This window comes from Phalacrocorax carbo, chromosome 2 (genome assembly GCF_963921805.1).
Source record: "Phalacrocorax carbo chromosome 2, bPhaCar2.1, whole genome shotgun sequence".
Classification (NCBI taxonomy): domain Eukaryota; kingdom Metazoa; phylum Chordata; class Aves; order Suliformes; family Phalacrocoracidae; genus Phalacrocorax; species Phalacrocorax carbo.
This window is the reverse complement of record NC_087514.1, coordinates 61562977-61585535: the sequence shown is the minus strand read 5'-3', so window position 1 is coordinate 61585535 and position 22559 is coordinate 61562977. Positions and strand designations below refer to the sequence as shown.

General features: G+C 36.4%; 1 protein-coding gene across 3 annotated transcripts in view; it reads left to right on the top strand.

The window, feature by feature from the left end:
* TMX3 (thioredoxin related transmembrane protein 3) overlaps nt 1-22559 on the top strand; it is a 47690-nt gene that overhangs the window by 5516 nt on the left and 19615 nt on the right. For all 3 annotated transcript variants that reach the window (XM_064443087.1, XM_064443088.1, XM_064443086.1), the window contains exons 4-15: nt 640-763; nt 3933-3978; nt 5498-5578; nt 6998-7097; nt 7347-7424; nt 9679-9745; nt 13851-13949; nt 14932-14989; nt 15829-15882; nt 16197-16253; nt 19823-19952; nt 22141-22209. In XM_064443087.1, coding sequence (XP_064299157.1) covers nt 640-763; nt 3933-3978; nt 5498-5578; nt 6998-7097; nt 7347-7424; nt 9679-9745; nt 13851-13949; nt 14932-14989; nt 15829-15882; nt 16197-16253; nt 19823-19952; nt 22141-22209 — 963 coding nt within the window. The remainder of the gene's footprint in view (nt 1-639; nt 764-3932; nt 3979-5497; nt 5579-6997; nt 7098-7346; nt 7425-9678; nt 9746-13850; nt 13950-14931; nt 14990-15828; nt 15883-16196; nt 16254-19822; nt 19953-22140; nt 22210-22559) is intronic.

The window sequence follows — 22559 nt, the reverse complement described above, 5'->3', positions numbered from 1 at the left end:
TCCAGTTTCACAAGTTGTGACCTGATCTTGTTATACCAGAATATTGATATCTTCCCTATTAATTTCATTGAGATGTTGCAGCAAGATGAAATGAAGTCTCTCGGCTCTGCTTGGCCCTGAGGAAAACAGGATCAGTTTTACAGTGAGCTTGTATAAAAGTTGCTGAAGAACTGAAATCCAGAGGGCAGCTTGGGGAAGTATGCGTATACATATATATTGCCCTTCCTTTCAAAGAATATTGTTCCCCTATTGGCAAATAAATTCATATTCCTTGATAGATCAATTACGTGATCTTTTAACTTTCTTTCAAAAAAAGAAGAAAATATTCCAAAAGAGATAGTTTTTTTTTAATATTACTGCACAGTGTATTTTTAAATAAGAAATCACTTAATAGTAAAGCAATTGAATGTATTCTTTTCAAACTTGTGCTTTCATATTAAAAGTAGAGCCAAGTCATAAAAGCTGTGTTTGTCCCTCCAGCTTTTAATTAACTGGCAGTTTTATTAAGACTTAACACCACAACTGGAAGGTAAGCCTTGCCGATGTATTTGAAGGTTAATCATAGAATCAGCTTCTCTTATTTATTACTTTTAACTTATCTTTTTTTTTTTTTTTTAATCAAATGTGTTTGCTTCTCAGTTTTACGCACCTTGGTGTGGCCACTGCAAGAAACTGGAGCCTGTGTGGAATGAAGTGGGTATGGAAATGAAAAACATGGGCTCTCCTGTAAAAGTTGGGAAGATGGATGCAACTTCCTTTTCTAGTAAGTGTGGTTTGGTTACGGGTAATTTTGTCACAGCCTCTGTTTTTAAACTGTTCTTAATTTTTTTCATTAAGTTATTCTTCTGTGTCATATAAAATGTGTGCAGACAGTCACTGGAGAACAAATTCCTGATCTTTTTCTTTCTAGAAGTGACAACCTGTTGTAGCATGTGTTTTTTATCACACTTGTTACTGCTTGTATAGGGAATTCTTCCTGACAAATGGAAGGTAAAAGCTTTTCAAAGATCCATTTTTGATATGCTTCTTAGAGTACTGGTATACAAGCATCTTTATGTGGTGTGTCTCTTGACAGCATCCAATTTTAGGTTCCTGTATTACTGTTGGACAAGTGCTTGTGTTCTTGCTGTTATTCTTTTCAGGTAATCAGTCCTTAAGATGTTACACCAAAAGCCTGCTGAAATCATTGAAGTTGTTACATCAGTGTTCAGCCAATTTTTCCCCACGTTTCTCTGTAAATGTCTTCTTGAAGAAGCTGTTTTAATGCTCTCATTTTGATGATGCCTTTCGAACGTACTGACACTTTCAGAGAAACACCAAAACTTCAGGTATTCAGAGAACTGCATTGGGTAGACACGAAAGGATTGTTCTATGCTTAACAGTATTTTCTTAGCTTTAGCGTGCTTGTTTATTGTCATTTCGCTTAAATATATGTTGAACCAGGAGGATATTTAACAGGGAAGGCATAGGGAGCAGTGGGGCTCAAGTGAGACCTGTATTTAATGAAACTCTGTTAATACATGTAATGTTTGTATTTCACGCCGATTATTCAGGATTGTTATACTTGCATAAAACATTATGCAGAATACTTATTTCAGTGATATTCCTGTTTTTTTGTGCATACGTATGGCAAAGTTTGGTGTTTTGAGATCAAAATGATCTTGTCTCAAACACCAGTTTATTGTATTTACAGCTTTTTCTGTAAAACCACATAAATTTGACCTCATGTGTCATCTTAAAGATACTTATTTGCTTAAGAAAAATAAGTCTGGAGAATTAAGTTTCAAGGTCATGCAACCGGGTAACTTCAAAATTGGGAATTCCAGTCATGTATACAAAGTTCTAAATCATATAAATTGTATAAACTCTTACCCTGAAATATTTGCATCTCTCATCCTGACACTGAATTTTTGTATTTGATACCTAGAACAGAATTGGCACTTTGTTTTTGTTCTGAACTGCAGTTTTGCATATTTAAAAATTACTAAAAACTGCAGGGGTTCCTTTGTGCCCTGAAAATGTTTTTCTTCTCAGATTTGTTACCAGTTTTATGAAGCATAGAGTCTGATAAATCTTTTGAAATAGTTTAATGCTTTTAGTTTGAAAGTGGAAATTTTACAACATCTGGATATGAAAAGCTCAGTCAACTCTGCTTAATGTCTTCCCAATCCAAAGATTCTCTGAAAGCAAATTAATTAAGTCTTGAGAATATCAGAAGGAAATACAGCTGGGCACAGAATGTAACTAGGAAGGAACGTGAATGCTTGGCTGTGCATAGCTCATGTTCCTATTAGGAATGTGAAGTTCTGTGAAAAATCTGAACGTCAGGTAGCTTGTCATCAGAGAGCTGAGATCACAGCTGAACGTATGAAGGATCCAGTAAGTTTTGCCTTTGGTAGCTGTGTGGAATGAGGATACATCAGTTCTACCAACAGAACAGGCACATGGTGTGGGATCAGTTGAATATTCATGGGGTTAACCTCAGAAGTCCACTGGATGTGATCAGAGTAGAAATACGTCACACCCGGGGCTAGCATAATTGCTGCTGTTTGCCTATACTGCATTCTTCATATCAGCAAATGGAGGTGATGATGTAAATAAGTAAGTCACTTCCATGCTGTTGAGAGGATTTTAGTAATCTCCAAGGCTGGGATGTTTAAAAAGCTATAGAAAAAAACCCAAAACAGTCTGTTTTGTAGTTCTGAATGTGCTCGAGAGCTGTACAAGGAGAAATTAACTGCCTGTCAACAGCTCTTGTGATTGAATGTTCTAATACACTTTTTAAAGTATTCTAGTTCTATGTAGTACAGCTATGAGAGAAAAGGATCAGAATTAAATTGATCCTAGTACGCATATTTCTTAGATCAGTCTCCTTTAACTAAGGTGCTGGTAGATAAGCTGCTTGTATTATTTGTAGTTCTGCGCAGGTAGGGTTTTGATCTGGGCAACCAATCTTAGGGTCACAATTTCTAAACTGTTATTGAGAACCCTGCACACAGGTCCTCCCACATCTGCTTCTCTGGCATGTATGTGGTTGGCAACTTCAGAATGTTTGTTAAAAGTATTGAATCTTGGTGCATTTTCAGTGCAGGGGTTGTTTTTCAGTAGGGAATTCCCTGAGCATTTGTCAGAATTTTAGACTTATATTTAGCCTTTTTTGGGACTACTCAGTCTAACTTTTGGAAAACACTGAATTGATTGGAAAGTTTAGTTTAAGGTGGCAGTTTCTATGTTCACAACTGGAAGGGCGATTACAAATTGTACTCCTTTAATTGATGGGAGCAAGGTACAAGGTTTTAAATAAACCCGAGGTGGGGGAAAAAGTTCTGCAATTCTCTTGGTTATTACCAATTTAGTAAGCAGCAGCTGAGTAACTGATTGCTTAGAAAGTGTTTTCTTCTGGTGAAGTTGATGAATGTAGACATTTACCTCTGCAGAATATGCTTTAAAAACTGACTTTTTTGTAACTACTACAGTATGATATTGCACTTTTGCTGTTACCTGTTATTGTAGCACATTAATAGTTGTCTTTTGTATTTCTTTTAAGCATTAGTATTTACAGCTCGATACCCATGATGCTTAATTCTTGCCTCTGATATTTTCAGAGGCCAATTGTATGTGCATATTAAATGCATACTACCTTTTGGTGAAAACTGACCAATCAGACCTATTTAGAGGATTCTCGTGACATTTGACTTGTGGCATATGAATGGAGAGCCTATGCTGGGACCCTGCAATACCTCTGAAAGAGGTCCAAAATTTAATGATGTAGCATCATAACAGCAGCTCCTTAGAAGCAATTAAAATAATTTATACTGAACTAAGTGGCAGGTTTTTCATTTATGTCGCTTGAATAGTAAACTATGTTTAAAGATTAAGGTAAAAGAGCAAGAAAGTCTTGGTTCACATTGGCATTAACACATTTCTTTCAGGTATTGCATCTGAATTTGGAGTGCGCGGCTATCCAACAATTAAGCTGTAAGTTGATGCTTCCTGTTGAATTTCTAACAGTCACCTATTCTACCACTGATTTCATGACAGTTAAAAAAAAAACAAACAAAAAACAAACCACAAACCCAGTCCCCTCTGCTTAACAACCCCAAACAAACCACAAAAAAGCCTCAAAATGGAATCAAACAAAAATACTTCCTCATCTTGTTGTGTCGTTATCTTTGAATTCTACTGGACGGTTTGCTTTGAAATTCAGTAATACTAATACTTATTTAGAAACAGAATTTTTAAAGGCAGGTTAGCAAATTTGGAACTTATTTAACTGCTCTTCTCTAAGCAATTTTGTAAAAGTGTGTATTATGAATGTATATTTCAAATATATATTAAATCATTATTATTAAAAGGAATTTCATGCACCAATTGATTTGACACCTTTAGAGTGATTCAGGCAGTAAGTGCGTATCTGAGTCTTCCTCTTAACTTTTTGTGAGTTGCTCATTGCATTTTCTTATTGTTAATTACCTCTCTTCACTGTACCTGAAAATCTTATGTAAATGACAGTAGATGTGACTATAGGGTGAAGTGCGAGAAGTAATTAAAAAAAAAATAAATGGACGACAAAATTTATAGGAAAATACCCATCCGTAATGATATTAATGTACTTACTGTAACATGTATAGTCCTGTACAAGGTCATGTTAAATAAACACTTAATTTGGAGTACTTTTTATTGTGAACTTACTGAGTTTGTTAGTAGGTTATTGTTTAAGCAAATAGTATTCATAATATTTAATAAACCTGGTCAAGTTACTTTTCTCAGAAAGGTGTCAGAGGTGTTTAGTTTGCTAATCTTTAAGAATTAAAAACTTTATTGGCATATAGAGGCATAGAAAATTGTGTTTATGATTACTTTTTTCCTGTGAGTTTCCTAAATCTATATGGATTCAACAAAAGCCTGTTAGAATTAGTAAAACTTACTTGAATATTCTTGTAGTGCAAGTGTGCTATATCCCTTGTCAGCAGAGTACAGTAAACTGGCCAACGTTTCATGGAAGCTTAATTTAATTCATAAATTCAGAAGGTTTTGCAGGTCATTTGATACTTTTCAATTATAAAAAAGCATTAAAGAAGTTTATATGTTTGTCTTTTACCGCTTAGGGATTAGTCCTTGTAAAAATGCTGAATGTTTTGTGTTTGGTTTGGGTGTGTGCGTTTTTTTGTGTGGTCATAAGCAAATGTTCTGTATTATTTGTGTGTTTACAAAGTAAATGACTGCTGTGCACTAGAAAAAAGTAATCATGAATGTTAGTTATTTCTAAAAGTCAATAATCAGATATGGTGTAAACAAGTTTTTACTCCATAATTGTATTGCATTATTGAGTTTTATATTTTGCTGACCACTTTTTATCTGTTTGAAAAATTACCTTATTTATCGCTTGTTAAGAAGTCACTGTAATAACCGTGTGAAGATTAAGGAATTCTACACGTGCAGATAGAGTTTAGTTGATTTCAGTTCTGTTCTTTTTTTGTCTTTGCTATTCATTTAGCTTAAAAGGTGACTTGGCGTACAACTACAGAGGACCTAGAACCAAAGATGATATAATTGAATTTGCTAATAGAGTGGCAGGGTGAGTATACTCTTTTGTGAGACTGGTTCTGCTGACTTAAAAATTCTGTAGGATTTTGAGGTGGGGCAAAAATTATTTAAAAAAGAACAAGACATTGACATGAAGTTAAAAAGGGTATGTACTATACATGTGGTTGCATGTGAGACTGGTGGTGATTGGCATGGAGGAAGTAAGTACAGCCGGGCTGGTCACCATCCTTTCTTTACAGTGCAAGAACTAAGGGCCTTTCAAAGTAGTGGGAACTATGAACAAATGTAACTCATGGGAGCCAGAAATAAGAATACTGACCTAAATGTTCGCTGATAGACAGACATCATTACTGTGGCAGAATCTGTTTAATACTCAAAAGTTACCTTAGAAATATCTGTTTAATACATGGTTATGCATCTGAAAAGTTTCCGCAGTTAGCACCATAAGGAAATTGCTTTTACAGAACTGTTCATAACAATTTCTGTTTGCTTTTTCGTCCTTCCCTACAGTGGCCTGTGGCCTCAAAATATTACAGAGAGTAATCTTTAGGGAGAAAAAAGAATCACATTTCTTTCCGTCATTCTTAAATTTTAATTAAGAAGCATTCATGGAGGTACATAATTGTTCAGAATTCTGTAGTTCAGGAATATCAGTGATCTCTAATAATCTTTTAAAATTCTGGTAAATTATTTAGTTGTAAGACCACATTTTCTAACTGCTGTGCTTACATCCAGAATTTTATTTCTCAAATGATTGAGACCTTATTGTGGCTGGGAAGACCTTATTGTGGCCTTTCACTATAAAAAGAGGGGTTATAAGGAAGATGGAGAGAGACTTTTTAAAGGGCCCACACTGACAGGATAAGGGCCAGTGATTTTAAACTGAAAGAGGGTAGGTTCAGATTGGACATAAGGAAGACATTTTTTGCTATAAGGGTGGTGAGAAACTGGAACAGGTTGCCCAGAGAAGTTGCAGATGCCCCATCCCTGCAAGTGTTCAAGACCAGGCTGGATGGGGCTTTGAGCAACCTGATCTAGTGGAAGGTGTCCCTGCCCATGTCAGGGGGGTTGGAACTAGATGGTCTTTAAAGGTCCCTTCCAACCCAACCCAGTCTGTGATTCTGTGGCCAGTAAATGGCATGCATGTTTACATCATAGCAGCATTTTGTACTAAAATTTTAATTTCAAATTTAAGTGTGCTATTTGAGGTACATAACAAGTTTATTTTGGGGGGATTTTTATATTTTTTTGTTTTAGTTGAAACTGAAATAATAAATGGAAATGTTAAATGAATCTGCATTGGGGATTTTAGTTTTTTTAAAAAAACCAAAAACAACAAAAAAAAAAAAACCCCACACAGTTTTTTGTGGCATTTTTGGGGGGATTTTATTTGGCTTTCACAGATTGCAGAAACTGAGATTTTCCTTTCTCTTTTTTTCCCTTCTCCCAGACCTCTTATCAGGCCACTTCCTAGCCAGCATATGTTTGAGCATGTGCAAAAGAGGCATCGTGTACTTTTTGTCTATGTTGGCGGTGAATCTCCTTTAAAGGTTTGAAGTTTGTTTAAATAAAGTTACTTCTGTTGGATATTCGCAGATGTAGTTTAAAATATCTTCTAAAAGACTGAAGTGCATGCTTGTAATAAATTCTCATTGTTCTTAGGTTTATTGAAATGTTTTTACAATCTTGTGTCATAATCATATTCTCTAATAACTCTTTGAAGATATGGTATGTCACAACTTTCTTTTGAAGCATACTAAAAGTTCAGAAATTAAAAAACATTGTTTGTATTTTTGCAGGAAAAATACATTGAAGTTGCTTCAGAACTAATAGTTTATACCTACTTTTTTTCTGCCTCAGAAGATGTGCTGCCTGAGGTAAGCTGTTTCAGTTCCTACTATTTCCACAGAAATTGTATAGTTCTTCTCATATATGTAATTTTACTATTTTGATGGCAGAGTGATGGCTTCTTACAATATATTTGGCTTTGATAAATTCCAAACTAATTGCACTGAAACATTTGATTTTTGAGTCTATATGGGGAAAGAATACAAACTGAATTCTTTCAGTCTGTCATTGCTTTTTATTGGCCAAATTACTTGTTCAGTCGTATTAATAAAATTAAACAGAAGGTATGCAAAATTTAATGTGGACTGTACAACCTGGTCAAAAAGGTAGATAATTTGATTTTTAGCCAATGCGAAGCTCTTGTTGCTCCTGACAGGTGTTTCACCAACTGCTTTTATAACCAGTTTGGGGGTCTCTGGCACAGAGTACCACTGGTACCCTAATAATCAGAGAAGTAAGTGAAAGTGAAGTTATTTTCACCTTGTGCAATACAGCTGATCAAAACATTAGTCTGCCCAGGGATCAACTGATCCAGTCTACTGGCTGCAGAATTCTCATGTGGCTCTTTGGAGGATTCTGTAACAAGGAAATTATTTACAGTTAGTCACAAGGGTGGAAAAATGGTGGCTACTGTTAGTCTAATCATTATTGCTAACGTGTTGAAGGAAAATCAAGAGGTTGTTTCATGTATTGTTATCTCCAAGTGGGACCTAAGTCTACTCCATACCTGATAATGCATGACTTTGAAATGAATTTGGGATTAGCAGGGTGAGAACTAGCATAATTTTTTTTTTCAGGCACCTGTATTTCCCAACATCATAAGTAGAACTGGCCTCATTATAAATAGTGTATTGTTGAATTTCCAGAAGCCTTGTATCAAAAGCTGCCTCAATTTAAATATAGCTATTTGCACTTCACCCCGCTGAGCAAGAAAAGTACTGTTCACTCATGCAGTGGAAGGAGTGTAAAAGGCTGGAACACTCTGAGATTCTGTTTATAGTGATGTAAGCACTGAGCTGTTTTTCCTACTGAATGTCATTTCCCACATATGTTATTTGAACTGAAGTAGTGACGGTACGCAATATTTTATCGAGAGAAGGAAAAATGTTACAAAATCACTGGTTGCTAGTTGTAATGAGGCTTTGCATGACAGTATTCACTGTTAGACTTAGGTTTTGCCTTGTCACGTTAGGTGATCTTGTTCCAAGTTTCAGCCATCTTATGCAATCCATAAGCTCTACATAGACTGATTTACCCCTTAAAGATGCTAAACTATATTTTGGGCAAATACAAGAATAGTGTCATCTAGAATTATCTTCTTGCTCATTCATGTGAGCTGTTACATTTTAAGCCTAATGCTTTATCCTTCTTGGAAATAAACATAAATGCAGAATGATTACAGAGGACATGTAATTTGGAAATGCACTCATGACACCGTTCTTATGTTTCCCAAACGTATCAGTATGTTAGACAATTCAGCCAACATCATCATCAAAACTAAGCTTATGATACAGTCCTTTCTTAACCACAAATGCTAGTAGAATTTTAACTTAGGATGGTAGTAAGCAGTAAGGAGTAGATGCAGTATTTCTTCTGTGGCAGTTTACTGAAAACATGAGCTGAATAATATTCTTTTAAGTTCCAAGGGAAAGGTTTCTACAGCTTGGATATTTTTTCAGTGTATTGCTGACTGCCCTAAGTATCATGTTGAAGATAGTAATGCAGGCATTCATTGTTCTGTTTGCCTAAATAAGGGCTATTTGCAACCATGTCATCTGAAGCTGTGTCTTTATATTCCTATCAGCCTGAACCACAGGAAATAGCCTAGATTTGGTGGGACATGTAGAGTAAAATAGCAACATCGATAACAATATTGACTGTCCATTTGGTAGAAATAATGGTATGACGGTTATGCTGACAGCAGCACATATTGGGAACAGAGAACATGATTGATAAAACCCTCAAGTTATGATCTGCTATCTAAAGTTCATGACTAATGAACATGCATATATAGATACTAGTAAAATCCTGCTTATCTTTCACTTTGTGAGACTGACCTCTCAAAAATGTTTGTTGTGTTACTTTTTAATATGCAGAAGCTGATAAATTTATTTTAGTAAATGTAGACAGAAGATTTTTAAATGTACTTTGAGATTTTTCCTTCAGAGAGGGAAATTGAGATTTGGGACTTCTGAGATGGACTATGTTTCCACATTTTAAGATTTTGTTTGTTTAAAAATCTTTTAAATCTTCAGTGGATTAATTGAAAACCACTTCTTTCAGTATGTGACATTGCCTGAATTGCCTGCTGTTGCAGTCTTCAAAGATGGAACTTACTTTGTTTATGATGGTAAGTAAAAGTGGACATTACCTTAAGATATTTAATGTATATATGGAGAGACTGGAACAGTTGGGATTGTTTTTGAAGGTTGTGTTGGGGTGCTGGGAAATTCCCCAATTTCATAATGAACAGCTCTTTCATGAAGGAGAAGACAAAAAACTAATTAGTTCTTATGGAACAAAATGCATTTGAAAAGGAATTGGGTTTAGCAGTACTGAAGAAGTGATGATGTTTGCTTTGTGTTATCAGTAAGTTGTAACTTCTATATTGCTTTGCTTGCATTAATGCACTTATAAAAGTTATCCTTTCACTCGCTGTCCAAATTCATCGTATACAAAATAGAACAAAACTCTTGCTGAAGAGGGGTCACACATAACATGAATTTACAGTTCCAAACAGTTAATCAAATTTTCTCTCAAGTGCTTTTCCTGACAGTCAGATATCTCTCTCTCGAAGTTAACTTGATTTTTTTTTTTCCAGGGGTGTGCTTTGCTCAGGGATTGCATAAAAGGGTCCAGTTTGAGCTTTTTGTGCCCTGGCAATACAGGTTGTATACTTTCTTAGTACAGCAAGCCTTTCTTCAAAAACTGAAGGAGAAGGAAACTGATTCTTCCTTTATTTCCAATATTAAAATTTGGAGGGCCTTAAGTGATAGCTTTTAGCATATTCGACTTTCCCATCTGTGTTACTTGGATATTGGCAATGGGAAGGATCAGACAGCATAACCCCTCCCTATATAACTGATGAGGCTTACTATGCATATATGGGACAGTTGACCATTCAGGCTGTTTTTCCCTTCCTGCAAGTGTCCCTCACAGAGAGAGGTTATGGAGACATGGACTGTTTAAACTGGAGGAGATGATATGCAATTTTAGGCTGGATAAACTACTTTAACAGACTTGTTCAGTGTGTAGACTGTAGGGTGGCTACCTGAGACTAGTAGTGGCTCATAACACCACTGATGGCAGTACACCTGCCATTTATGTAAAAACTGTGATATCCATACATACGAATATCATAGATTGAATCATAGAATGTCCTGAGTTGGAAGGGACCCACAAGGATCATCAAGTCCAACTCCTGTCCCTGCACAGGACAACCCGAAAATTCACACTGTGTCTCTGAGGGCATTGTCCAAGTGCTTCTTGAATATTGTCAGGCTTGGTGCTGTGACTGCCTCCCTGGGGAGGCTGTTCCAGTGCTCCATCACCCTCTGGGTGAAGAACCTTTTCCTAGTATCCAACCGAAACCTCCCCTGGCACATCTTCCTGCCATTCCCTCGGGTGCTATCATTCTTCACCAGAGAGAAGAGATCAGCGCCTGTCCCTCCTCCTCCCCTTGTAAGGAAGCTGCAGGCTGCCATGAGGGTCTCCCCTCAGTCTCCGCTTCTCTAGGCTGAACAAACCAAGTGACCTTAGCCACTCCTTGTAGGGTTTCCCCTCTAAGCCCTTCACCAACTTCATGGCCCTCCTCTGGAAACTCTCTAGTGTCTTTATATCCTTAACGTTCTGTGGCACCCAAAGCTGCCCACAGCACTCAAGGTGAGGCCGCACCAGCACGGAGTAGAGCGGGACAATCCCCTCCCTTGGCCGGCTGCAATGCAGTGCTTGATGCACCCCAGGACACGGTTGGGCCCTCCTGGCTGCCAGGGCACACTGTTGGCTCATGTTCAACTTGCTGTCAACCAGAACCCCCAGGTCCCTCTATGCAGAGATGCTCTGCAGCCTCTCCTTCCCCTGTCTGTACATGCATCCAGGGTTGCCATGCCCCAGGTGCAAAATCCGGCACTTGCCCTTGTTAAACTTCACACAGTTGGTGATTGCCCAGCTCTCCAGTCTGTGCAGATCCCTCTGCAGGGCCTCTCTGCCCTTGAGAGTGTCAACAGCTCCTCCCAATTCTGTGTCATCATCACACTTAATTAGTGTTCCAGTGACCTTCCAGTCCTGCATCCAAGTCATGTATGAAGAGATTAAAGAGTACCAGCCCCATATGTATATGGGGATATCATATATCCATGTATATGTGTATGTGTGATATCTGTATGTGAGTGCTAGATTATACTTGGGCAATACTGTAAAGCCCATGCTTTATACTCTGTTAGATGCATGTACACACACATACTTATATTGCATATCATAGGCTGGCTTATAGGTTGTCGTGGTTCAACCCTGGCCAGCTACTAAGCCCTACACAGCTGCTTGTGTACTCTGACTACCCAGTTGGATGGGGGAGAGAATCAGAAGAGTAAAAGTGAGAAAAGTTGTGGGTTGAGATAAGAACAGTTTAATAACTGAAATAAAGTAAAGTAGTCGTAAAGGTAATAATAATAATAAACAAAGCAAGTGATGTACAATACAGCTATCCACCACCCGCTGACTGATGCCCATCCCCAAGCAGCGATCGCTGACCCACGGCCAACTCCCCCCAGCTTATATACTGAGCATGATGTTGTATGGTATAGGAAATCCCTTCAGTTACTTGGGATCAGCTGTCCTGTCTCTGCTCTCTCCCAGCTTCTTGTGCAACCAGCAGAACACAGGAAGCTGAAAACGTCCTTGACTACTGTAAGCACTACTTAGCCACAACTAAAGCATCAGTGTGTTATCAACATTATTCTCATAAATCCAAAACACAGCACTGTACCAGCTACTAGGTGGAAATTAACTTTATCCCAGCCAAATCCAGGACATAAGTACACCGTTTAGTCACAGAGACATCTACTCTTGATCTAGGTTGCTTTAAATGCATGTTTTTACTTTAAGTTGAAAACTTACCACTTCAGAAGATTATTCTGCTGTTTTAATTTCTGAGGATCAGTAGTACCACAGCAAAATACTCCAGGTGGGGCATCAAGGATATTCTTTGTAATTTTATATAAGGGCTGTCTTCCTCTTCAGTTTGTTGCCTTGCCAATCATACTCCAGATAAAAATTCACTCTACAACCTCCTTGATTTGCCTTTTTTTTTTTTTTTTTGAATGGGCCTGGAGAAGGAAAGCCTGTCAAACAGAAACACTTCTGAACTGCTTTTTGCTGTATGACCCACTTGCATTTTCCACACCTTTCAAAACAAACCTCAAACTCAGTGATCCAGGCTTCTAATCTACCTTGTAAAAAATTTCACTCTTTTATAACGTACTAGAAACATTATTGTAAATCAAACAAGTTATGAAGATGCAGTATAACAGACTAGATAAGGTTTTATGTGCAACTCTTATGACTGGGCAGAAATTTGAAGAGCTCACCATAAGGAAAAGGTTTAGGAAAATCCATTTCAATGCTCTGACCTTGTCTGCTGTTTTGTTTTTTCTTCCCCATAGTAGGGGAAGGGGATGCAGATCTATGGGAAGCTTTGTGCTTGGAATTGCGTGCTACAATCCTATGACGATTAATTGATAACCCAAAGTTATTGATCGTTCACTCTATACAATAGGATTTAACACAAATTTCTTTTAGTGTGCATTTGTATGTGTGTATATATATGCATTATATTTATATACATTTAGATACATTTTTCTTGTGGTTAAGATCTAATTATAATGGTGTTGGCGGTGTGTGTTAGAATTTGATTCTTTGCGGGTTAAAATGTCTAGTTTCTAGTACCTGAAAATGTAGCCTTCAGTTCTGATAACTGAATAATATATAGATATTTGTTCATTTACGTTCAGTGATGTTAAGGCATCTACTTTTTCTTGATTTCTTTCTGTTTCATTTAAGGACTTTCACAAATACTGCTTTCTATATTTTTGTATCTCTTTACTTTGTTTGAAGCTAGACTACCCTATTTAAAAACAGGGATTGAAACTGTTCCTTTCTGCACTGAGTCATAGTTCTTTCCTAGAATAGTACTGTTTATCCTTGATTTGGGAAAAAATAGTCACCAAATCAGCGTTTTGTGCTTTGTTATAATACGCTTACTTTTTTTTCAACAATTGAAAATAGCTTTATAAGTTTTAAAACTGAAGAGAAATGTCTGGAAACGTATGAGATCTTGTCTAACAACAATAGAAGGAAAAAAGGGGAAAAAATAATGTTTAACTGTAATACTGAAATAAATCTGCCCAGCTTATAAAAATAAAAAATTATAATGCATTTTTCTCTTTTATTTTTTTTAGAGTATGAAGATGGTGATTTGTCATCCTGGATAAATAGAGAAAGGTTTCAAGGTTATCTTAATGTAGATGGCTTTACACTGTATGAACTTGGAGATACAGGTGAGATGCTGCTACCACTAAACTCTTCAGCATCTCTTGTACTTAACACTGAGAAAAATTAGAGAGTACTAAGAATGTCTTTTAAACCTCAAAAAAAACCAACCCAGAGTTAGAGTTAATAGTGCCAGTCTTTTTTTGGTATTGGTGAGTCCTGCTCTATTGACTAGAGGCTTCACCCAAAGCCTACAATAGTCCTTTCTTCACAACATAAACATTAGTATGTCTAGTCCTGTAGTATTCACAAAAAATTAGTAGAGTTTTAATTCAAGAGCAGCTTAGTTTTTGCATAAATGACATTAATTCTTGGAATACCTACAGGGAGTTCTATGACTGTATCAAACATGGATGGGTTTAGATATGTCTTACGTCTAATGGGTTCAGATATCTTTAAAGTAGATATGGTGAGGAAGGGAAGAGAGCGTGTATGAAAGTGGATGCTCATTTTTGCAAGCCAAATGAAAACTTTGCAGCCAAGTGACTTCTGGAGAAGGCAAATGACTTGTCCTGCTCTTAAGGTGTACATAGTCTGAAGTAGCGGAAGAAATGCTGTAAGTGTTGATTTTTCCAGGGCAGGATACCTTATAATCTCCATTCCATTTCAAAAGAAGTTTATATCCAATGCAACATTGAGTCCTTCCGGGTTTTAAAGGTTATGACACATCTAGGTTCTTACATGTTTGTGAAACTACATTTTAAATGGTTATTTACGGAAGTGCTGTTACAAATTGCTTAAATGTAGCGTATTTCTTCGTGTTAGATTTTATAATTCCTCAAATTACAAAAAAATCCAAAAAAACTTCATGGAGAAGCCATAATTTATTTTTAAGAGCTTTATGTATTAATACACAGTACCTAGAATTTATCTACATCTTTTCCAGTCTGAAAAGTAGTCATCTCCTAGTGTATTCACTAGGCAGTGTTTTAGGATGGGGAAAGTGCGTTTCTTTTTAAACGGTTTTAAGTGTTTTATTCCTTATTTTAGGAAAACTTGTGGCTATTGCAGTCATTGATGATAAAAACTCTTCAGTGGAACATACCAGGTACAGAATTGAGTATTGGTGACACTACAGGAAAAATGTGCTGGAATGGCATAGAGAACTTCGGAAGTTTCTTCAATATTAAGAAATGCTAAATTAAGTTAAATTAATGGTTTTAGCTTGTGGATGTTCTCTACTTTATGACTACAGCCTACTGAATTTACGGCTCTGTTGAAGTGCATGTGAGTTCAGTGTGATGATGGGAGTTCCTTTATCACTCTTCTGCCATTTGTTAATGAGATCACAGGAGCGAACAGCAATTGCATAGCTTCTTAAAACTATTATGTCATCTTTTAAACATAATCTTGAGTTCAGATGACTTCGGGATGAACTAAGTTTAAAGAAATTACTCTTCTTCAGCTCAGTGCATTAAAATGAATTTAGTGATGCTTATGTGTTAGTTGTCTGTGGAACTTATATAAAGAAGGGGTGTTTTCGGTTGGGTTGGAGTTTGCTGAAGAGACTGAGAGGAACAAGACCTTCCCCTGTCCCTTTCTGGTTGCATACATAATTAGACTAAGAAAATATTGTTTAAGTACTGTGTATTTTTCCAGACCTCTTTGGATTTTCTTCAGTCACAGTGCTGCATCTTCAGAAGGCAATAGATGGAGTGAAGCAGACTGACTGACTGTGTTTTCCTCGTATTGAGACTATGTGGTAGATAGCCTTTCAAGCCTTAGAAACCAAGCACAATGAATGAGGTGGTTTTTATTAATGGAATAGGGAATCCTTATTGCTGATGAGGTACTCTTTGCTGCTTACTGGGGAAATCTCAACTTTTTTATATTTTCACAGTATATCCTGGATAATCAATGTTACTGTTTTTTTTTTTTTCTCTCCAGACTAAAATCTATTATTCAGGAAGTTGCTAGAGATTATCGGGATCACTTTCACAGGTGGGCACACATGGTATGGTGATATCTTAAACAGACTTCTACACTAATCTTTCTAAGACAGCAGTCATTTTTTTCTACATGAAAAATGTTATAGTGCCTGCTTTTATATTCATATACTGGTATTTAATAACACCGTTCCATTAATTGGGTGTGTTTTGCGATACAGTCTCGCAGATTGTCAGTTTTTGAATTATATTGCTGAATGTACACTTGCATCTTCAGTTATGGGAAAAATATTTAAGGAATAACTTTTGCTGAAACCCACTATGCTGTTTTCTTTTTCATTGTTCTGTTTTTCACTTCTTCTCTCACAGGGATTTCCAGTTTGGCCATATGGATGGAAACGATTACATTAATAGTTTACTAATGGAGTAAGTAAATTGTTATTTTAATATTCTTTCTTCTCTTATATTTGTTGCTAAGTATATTTAATTGAAAACAATCTTATGAAGAATTCCTGCCTTTCATGGGTTAAAAAAAAAAATCACTCTTCTCAGCATTCAGCATGTAACGTAGGACCAGTTGTTTGCTGAACTGCATAATATAATGTCAGAAGTTTGGGTCACTGATAATGCTGATTGACGAAGCTTATATTTTAGGTCTACTTTGTTAAATTAATTACTCTGTCAGAACTGTGATGTGTTTGCGTTTTTTTCCGTTAAATTTGCAGGGCACGAGACAAATTAAAAGTTATGTCAATTTGTAACAGGAAATGTAAATAATGGTTATGTATTATCTATTTTTTATTTCTGGAGAGGCACATTTCATGCTTGATGCATTTTTAAGACATGCATAGAGCTATGCTTCTGCAGTGAAGCAGCATAAAATGCATGGAAGATGCTGTCTGCACTTGATATGTACATGTTACATTTTGAAATAATAAGTAGTTTACCAAGGTGCTTGATTTTTGCCCTTACTATGATCCTTGTCTAAAAATGCATAATCAGGGAGTTAGTTAAGTTGCTTGGCTTTTACTGTTAACTACTTGTTCTCCTCTGGCCTTTTGAGTGAAAGAAGGGGGAAACAGGTCTATGCCAGCTCTGTAAGTTTTCTAAACCTCTTTCTTGGGGATCAAAACGTGAACAAAGCATGTGTTTGTGCCCCTAAAGGTTCTAGGAGCTTCAAGGAGACTCAGCGGGCACAAAGCCTGTATTTCTGTAGGATGTCTGTAGATTAACACCTGAATACAATTAACTTAAAAACAGCTGTCTCTCAATTGAACTGAAGTGTTGTGATTGATCTAGTGCTTTATAGTTGCCAAAAGCGAGACCTTCCTTACTTCATTAATTGCTGCTTCTGTGCAGGCTCTTATGTCTGACTGTCTGCTGAGCTGTTTCAGTCTGTTTTTCTGGCAGAAAAGTTTTTACTTTTTTAGCTAGGCGAGTAGGGGAGTTATTTTGTTGATCCTACAAAACCCTTAAATATCTTCCTGTGCATTCTGCTGAGTAACAGAACTGATGTGCAGAGAACCAGGGGAGGGAGGTGACGTTCATGAGAGGAAGAAAATGAAGGGGAAGAGGACGGAACTGCCACTTACAACAGTAGTGATCTAGTGGCAAAATCGGTTCAGCTGGATTGTTTGACTTAATCTGCAAAATGCCTGGTTTTATAATTTATAGTATGTGGGAAGCTGCTGTTAAAGTACTCACAGGCTTTTAATTATTTTCTAAACAGAGTGTATACATTTCCAGCATAAGTGGAAAGTAGCAAAAGAATGCAGCAAAATACATTCAGTGCTATGTAAATTGCTGCTCTTCCTGTGGCTACTTGAGTAATTGGAGGAAAACCATGCTGCAAGATTTTCAGTTTTCACTAGGTGGCAGCAAGTGGAAATAGAAAAGTTTCCTGAAGAGATCTCTGTTGCAGAATACTTTTTTTACTGTGCTAGATGCACGTAGGAACAAATTCTGTTTCTTCACAAAGGACAAAATATTGTATGATTTGCGGGGATAGAAGTAGTAGTCCCTGATAGAAGATAGACGTACACTTACGAACTTAGTTGTAACTCCGTTAGTAGACATTATAATTTATGTCTCTTTAGCAGTGGATGAACATGCTTTTGTTGATTAAAAATCGTATAGTTAAAACTGCACAAAAGAAAACAAAGTATTATGTATTTTACTGAAAGCAAAGATACATCTTTGTGTAAGCTAAGGTGTATAGCTTAAGGTTGATATTCCAACATCAATGGAATGTCAGCTGTAGGTGTATATAGAGTATTAATTCCTCGGCTCTTGGAAGAAACCTTATGCAATTTTTATGGATCTCTATATAGTATATAAAATTTGTATATGGAGTTTCTTTCAGCTGCTTTACAACCAACTCCAAGAACCTCAGTTATCAGACTGTTAAATGCAGTAGAAGCACTTTTTTGGATGGAGAGCAACCTTTTTCTGCATCCAAGTAATAAAACTTGGTCTGTTCTGGTTGGAATGAGGTATTTTGGTAGAGGTTGATAACTTTGTTACTAGGCATTTGTAAAAACACCTGCCTTGGTTTGATTGCCTCCTACTTACTTCTTGTTTCTTCCTAATAAATAGAGAATAAAAATGTTAAGGGAAAATTGTATATAGAGAATCTTATGTTACAGGTTGTCACTGTTGACAAAGTTTTGTTGTTTGATTGGGTTTTTTTGAAGTTCCTTTCAAAGGATGAAGTTATTTTATCTCTGTAACTTTGGTAAGTCTTACATTTTCTGAGGTGCCACCATGCTTTCAGCTTGAGTCTGGGAGCGTGGTCTGTAAATTTAGTCTTATATTACTCAGCTTTATAGGAGTTTAGAAAATTTTCATGTATTAGACTTGTTCACTTCTAGGTTTGGAATTGAATTTAAATTAAAAAACAAACAAAACACCTAAAATCTGTGAGAAAATTTAGAGTAATTTCTATGACTTCAAAGAAAAATGGGAATATTGAATAAATGCTGAACAATATTTTCATGAAATAATTGATTATGGATTGATAGCCATAGTTAAGGCTAAAATCATCATCATCATTATTACATGGACTACAAACATACATGGGTGGTGCACTATTAGACAATAGTGAAAATGTAGAAAAAACCCGTTTGCATTGCTTCTGTAAAGGAAAGCCACCTAGTATTTAAATTCATTATTGACAGAACTGTATAAAATTGGTAGAGGGTAGAGGAGATTTTTCACCTTACTTATTTAATGTATTTTAAATCTATCTTGTTGAACAATGTACTTGTGCAGTATTAAATTTTCCTAAACCTGATCTAATTTTGAATTTAATACCACTTTGAACAGTAGATTATAGTGATATCTCCAGAGATAATTTCTAACTTTTTTTTTTCTGTTTTTCTTTTTTTCTTTGGTTTTTCTTTTTCTTTGCTTTTTTCTTTCTTTCTGATTCTGTGCTACTAAACAACGCTTATGCATGTGGAGGTCAGCTGCTGAGTAATAATTGGTTAAAAACTCTGTAGCTTATCTGCCATAGCAAAAAAAGAGATGTAGAAAAACTTTGATATGGCTTATTCTTTTGACTTAACAGGTAGAGGTTGATTGATAGAGCTGAGCAGTTGGACCATGACTGTGTGGGAGTGAATTTTTGGATTATACTTTTGCCTTTGTCCACTAAAACACTTAATGCATTGTGCTAATAGTACATTTCATATACAAGGCAACTATCTGTGATAACTTACTAATTGTCAAGTCATAGGGTACCTGATGTGTATGGGTATGTAAAATTCAATAAGCTTCAATAGCATCACTGACACAGATGTGAATGAAAATATATTAATGAGACACGTGCTCATACCATTCAGGTGATTCTCTTCCCCCTTCCCTCTTGCCTTTAAAGAACACAGACAAAGTGAAGATTAATGGATACCCTTTTAAATGATGTAGGCATTACTTGAATTGCAGTGTTTTACTCAGTAGTTCTTTAAATGTATAAACTATCTCTTTTATGTTTCCAGTGACTTGACAATCCCTACTATTGTTGTATTGAATACCTCCAATCAGCAGTACTTTCTACCAGATAGGCACATTGAGAACACAGAAGACATGGTTCAGTTTATTAACAATATCTTGGATGGTACAGCTGAAGTAAGTTGTCTTTTGACTTGGAATATATCAGTTGGTGTTTATTTCCTTAGATGCCAAAGTAGGAAAAAAAAGGTTACTCTGATTGTTGTGCCATGTGTTTTGTCTTCCTGTCCTGTCTGTCGGTGCTGTCAGTGAATGTGATTGTGAATTCCTGAGGTGTGCCATTGCTTGCTTTTCTGACTGCAGAACTTCTTGTAGAAAGCAAGCTTTTGTTTGTTTATAGCATGATGTTAGCCAGCTTCTCTTGATATTCCTTTTACTGGTGTCACTGGTAAATTGAGAGCTTTTAATTCATCTCCTGATTTGCTTTAAATGCATTTGTTTAAAATTTTCTTTACAGTGCATAATTCAACTCTACCCTTTCTTTTGGGCAGTAAATTAATAAATCCAGTAGCTTGATGAATGATAGGTTCAGATTTAAAAACCAGTGGTAATCTTGCTTTGCATATTGCAATCTAAAAATGAGCTGTCTTTTGTTAAAACAACTAAATCAATAAATCCATCTGGAATTGATGGCTTGGTCAATTTTTTAAAGTTGGCAAAACAAACTCAGGTTTGCTTATTCCCTCACTGTTCTGTAAATTGGACAGAAGGCTGTGCTGTATGGAAGAGGAAAGAGATCACGGATCAGAGTTTTCATTTGCTCTTATCGGGCAAGAAGACTTTGCCATGAAGGGGAGCAGTGCTAACAAATCATCTGGCTGCCTCCTGGGAGAAGCCTGTGTTGGTTTAAGCCCCAGTTCACTGTGTATTGAATGCTTACTGTGTTAGTTAAATCCTGCTTTACATTACGCCAGCAGTTTTAGGTCATCAGGTGGTAATGACAAATAATGCTGTAGTTTCAGTCATATGGTGTGCTTTGGTTTATTGAATCTGACAAATTGATGTAGTGACTTAATGTAGGTGAATTTGCTTGCTGTTCATGACTTTACTGGCCGTGTTTCCAGCTGCAAGGTGAGGGGTATTCCTGTAACTTATTTGGTAGTTCTTTGCTCTTCAATTCTCACTTTTTTTCATGTTTTGTTAATTGCATTGAATTATGTTATCAACATCTATTTGACTCTATTTAAATATATCCTTCTGGTTGAAACAACAAATGAAATTGGTTTCTCTCTGGTTTTTAACTTTGAGGAAATTAATTTGTGATGCTTTGTGTCACTTAGGTCTTTCTACCTTTTTGCCATATTTCAGCCAGAATGATTAAAGGTCTGTCTAAACTCACATCTCTGTATGTGTGTGAGAGTGCTAATACAAAGCAGACAATACAGGATGTGACTTCATTTAAGCTAAATGGTGTCTATGGGCAGAAAATGGCACTACTTTGGCTACACCCAGGCCCAAGAAATTGTGCGGCTGTTGGGGAATGATAGTCTTCACCGTAATGCTGATAAACAGGTAATAGGATGCAGATTTTCTGAACCACCGTGAAATTTCTGAGTAGTTTAGCATTCGCCGCACACACCCCCCCCCTTCATTGGGAAGTCTTGGATTTTTCACCTTGACTTTCTTGTTATTTTCTGTAAGGCCCTATAGGTAGCCTTCTGTGAGTCTGTTACATCTTTGTGGACTTCTTGTAATTTGAGGGGTTGTGATCAGTGCCGATCAGTTGACTTCTAAAATGTAGGTTATCTTCCCATTTGTTTCTCTGGCAACTCAAGACAGGTGAAAACTAGTCCTGTTCAACAGACAAATTGCCTTTGGATTCATGTGATTGTTTTGAAGACTGCTAAATTAGGTGGCAGTGTAGGTATAGCCTGTCACTGCTTGACACAAGTTTTCTTTAACCTGTTCATAACTTCTTGTTACTTAGTTCTTAGATTTTTCTGACTGCCTCTGTCATAATCCATAAATAGGTATCCATCAGCTGCAGGGAAGTTCAGAAGATCTCTGCAATTTTATAATTGTTACATCAGGACAGTTTCTGCTAGTGTTCCTCTATGGTAAGAGTGCCAGTCCACTGTCAAAGTTTGCACCTATTGTTTAAAACAATCGTGAGAGAATTTTTATGAGACTGAAATGTTCATCCATGCTTGAGAAGTTGGAGTGTCTGGCCATCATGAGATGCAAGAATAATTACTTTTCATTTCCTTCTAAAGGGACTTAAGATTGCAAGGTCTGAAGAATGAACTTTTGGAATCATAACTGAAAAGTGTCAGCAGTTTTGACATGGTTCCATTTGAAATTTCAGGCACAGGGTGGTGATGGACTTCTGCAACGAATCAAGAGAATAATCTATGATGCCAAGTCTACTGTAGTGGTAAGTTTTATTTTCTGTTGAATTAGATGGTGCCCTTGTCAATCAAGATACAAATATTTCCAGAGGGTTTAGAAATATTTTTATATAAGTTTGTTTCTATTATATGTATATTGCGTATATATTATAGGTATATCTACATTAGGTTTAACCCAAATGAACCTCTTGACTAAAGTTTTAAATAATATTTTCCAGTGTGCTAAATATTCAGTGTAGGTTAGTTTCTTCATTTTTCACTCCTTTTCTGTATTAGTCTGACATGTATTTTAAGGGATAGAACAGGGAGAATTCAAAATCTTTTCCTTGACCCTTTTGACATCCTTTTACTGAAATTGATAGCACTTTCATGTTCT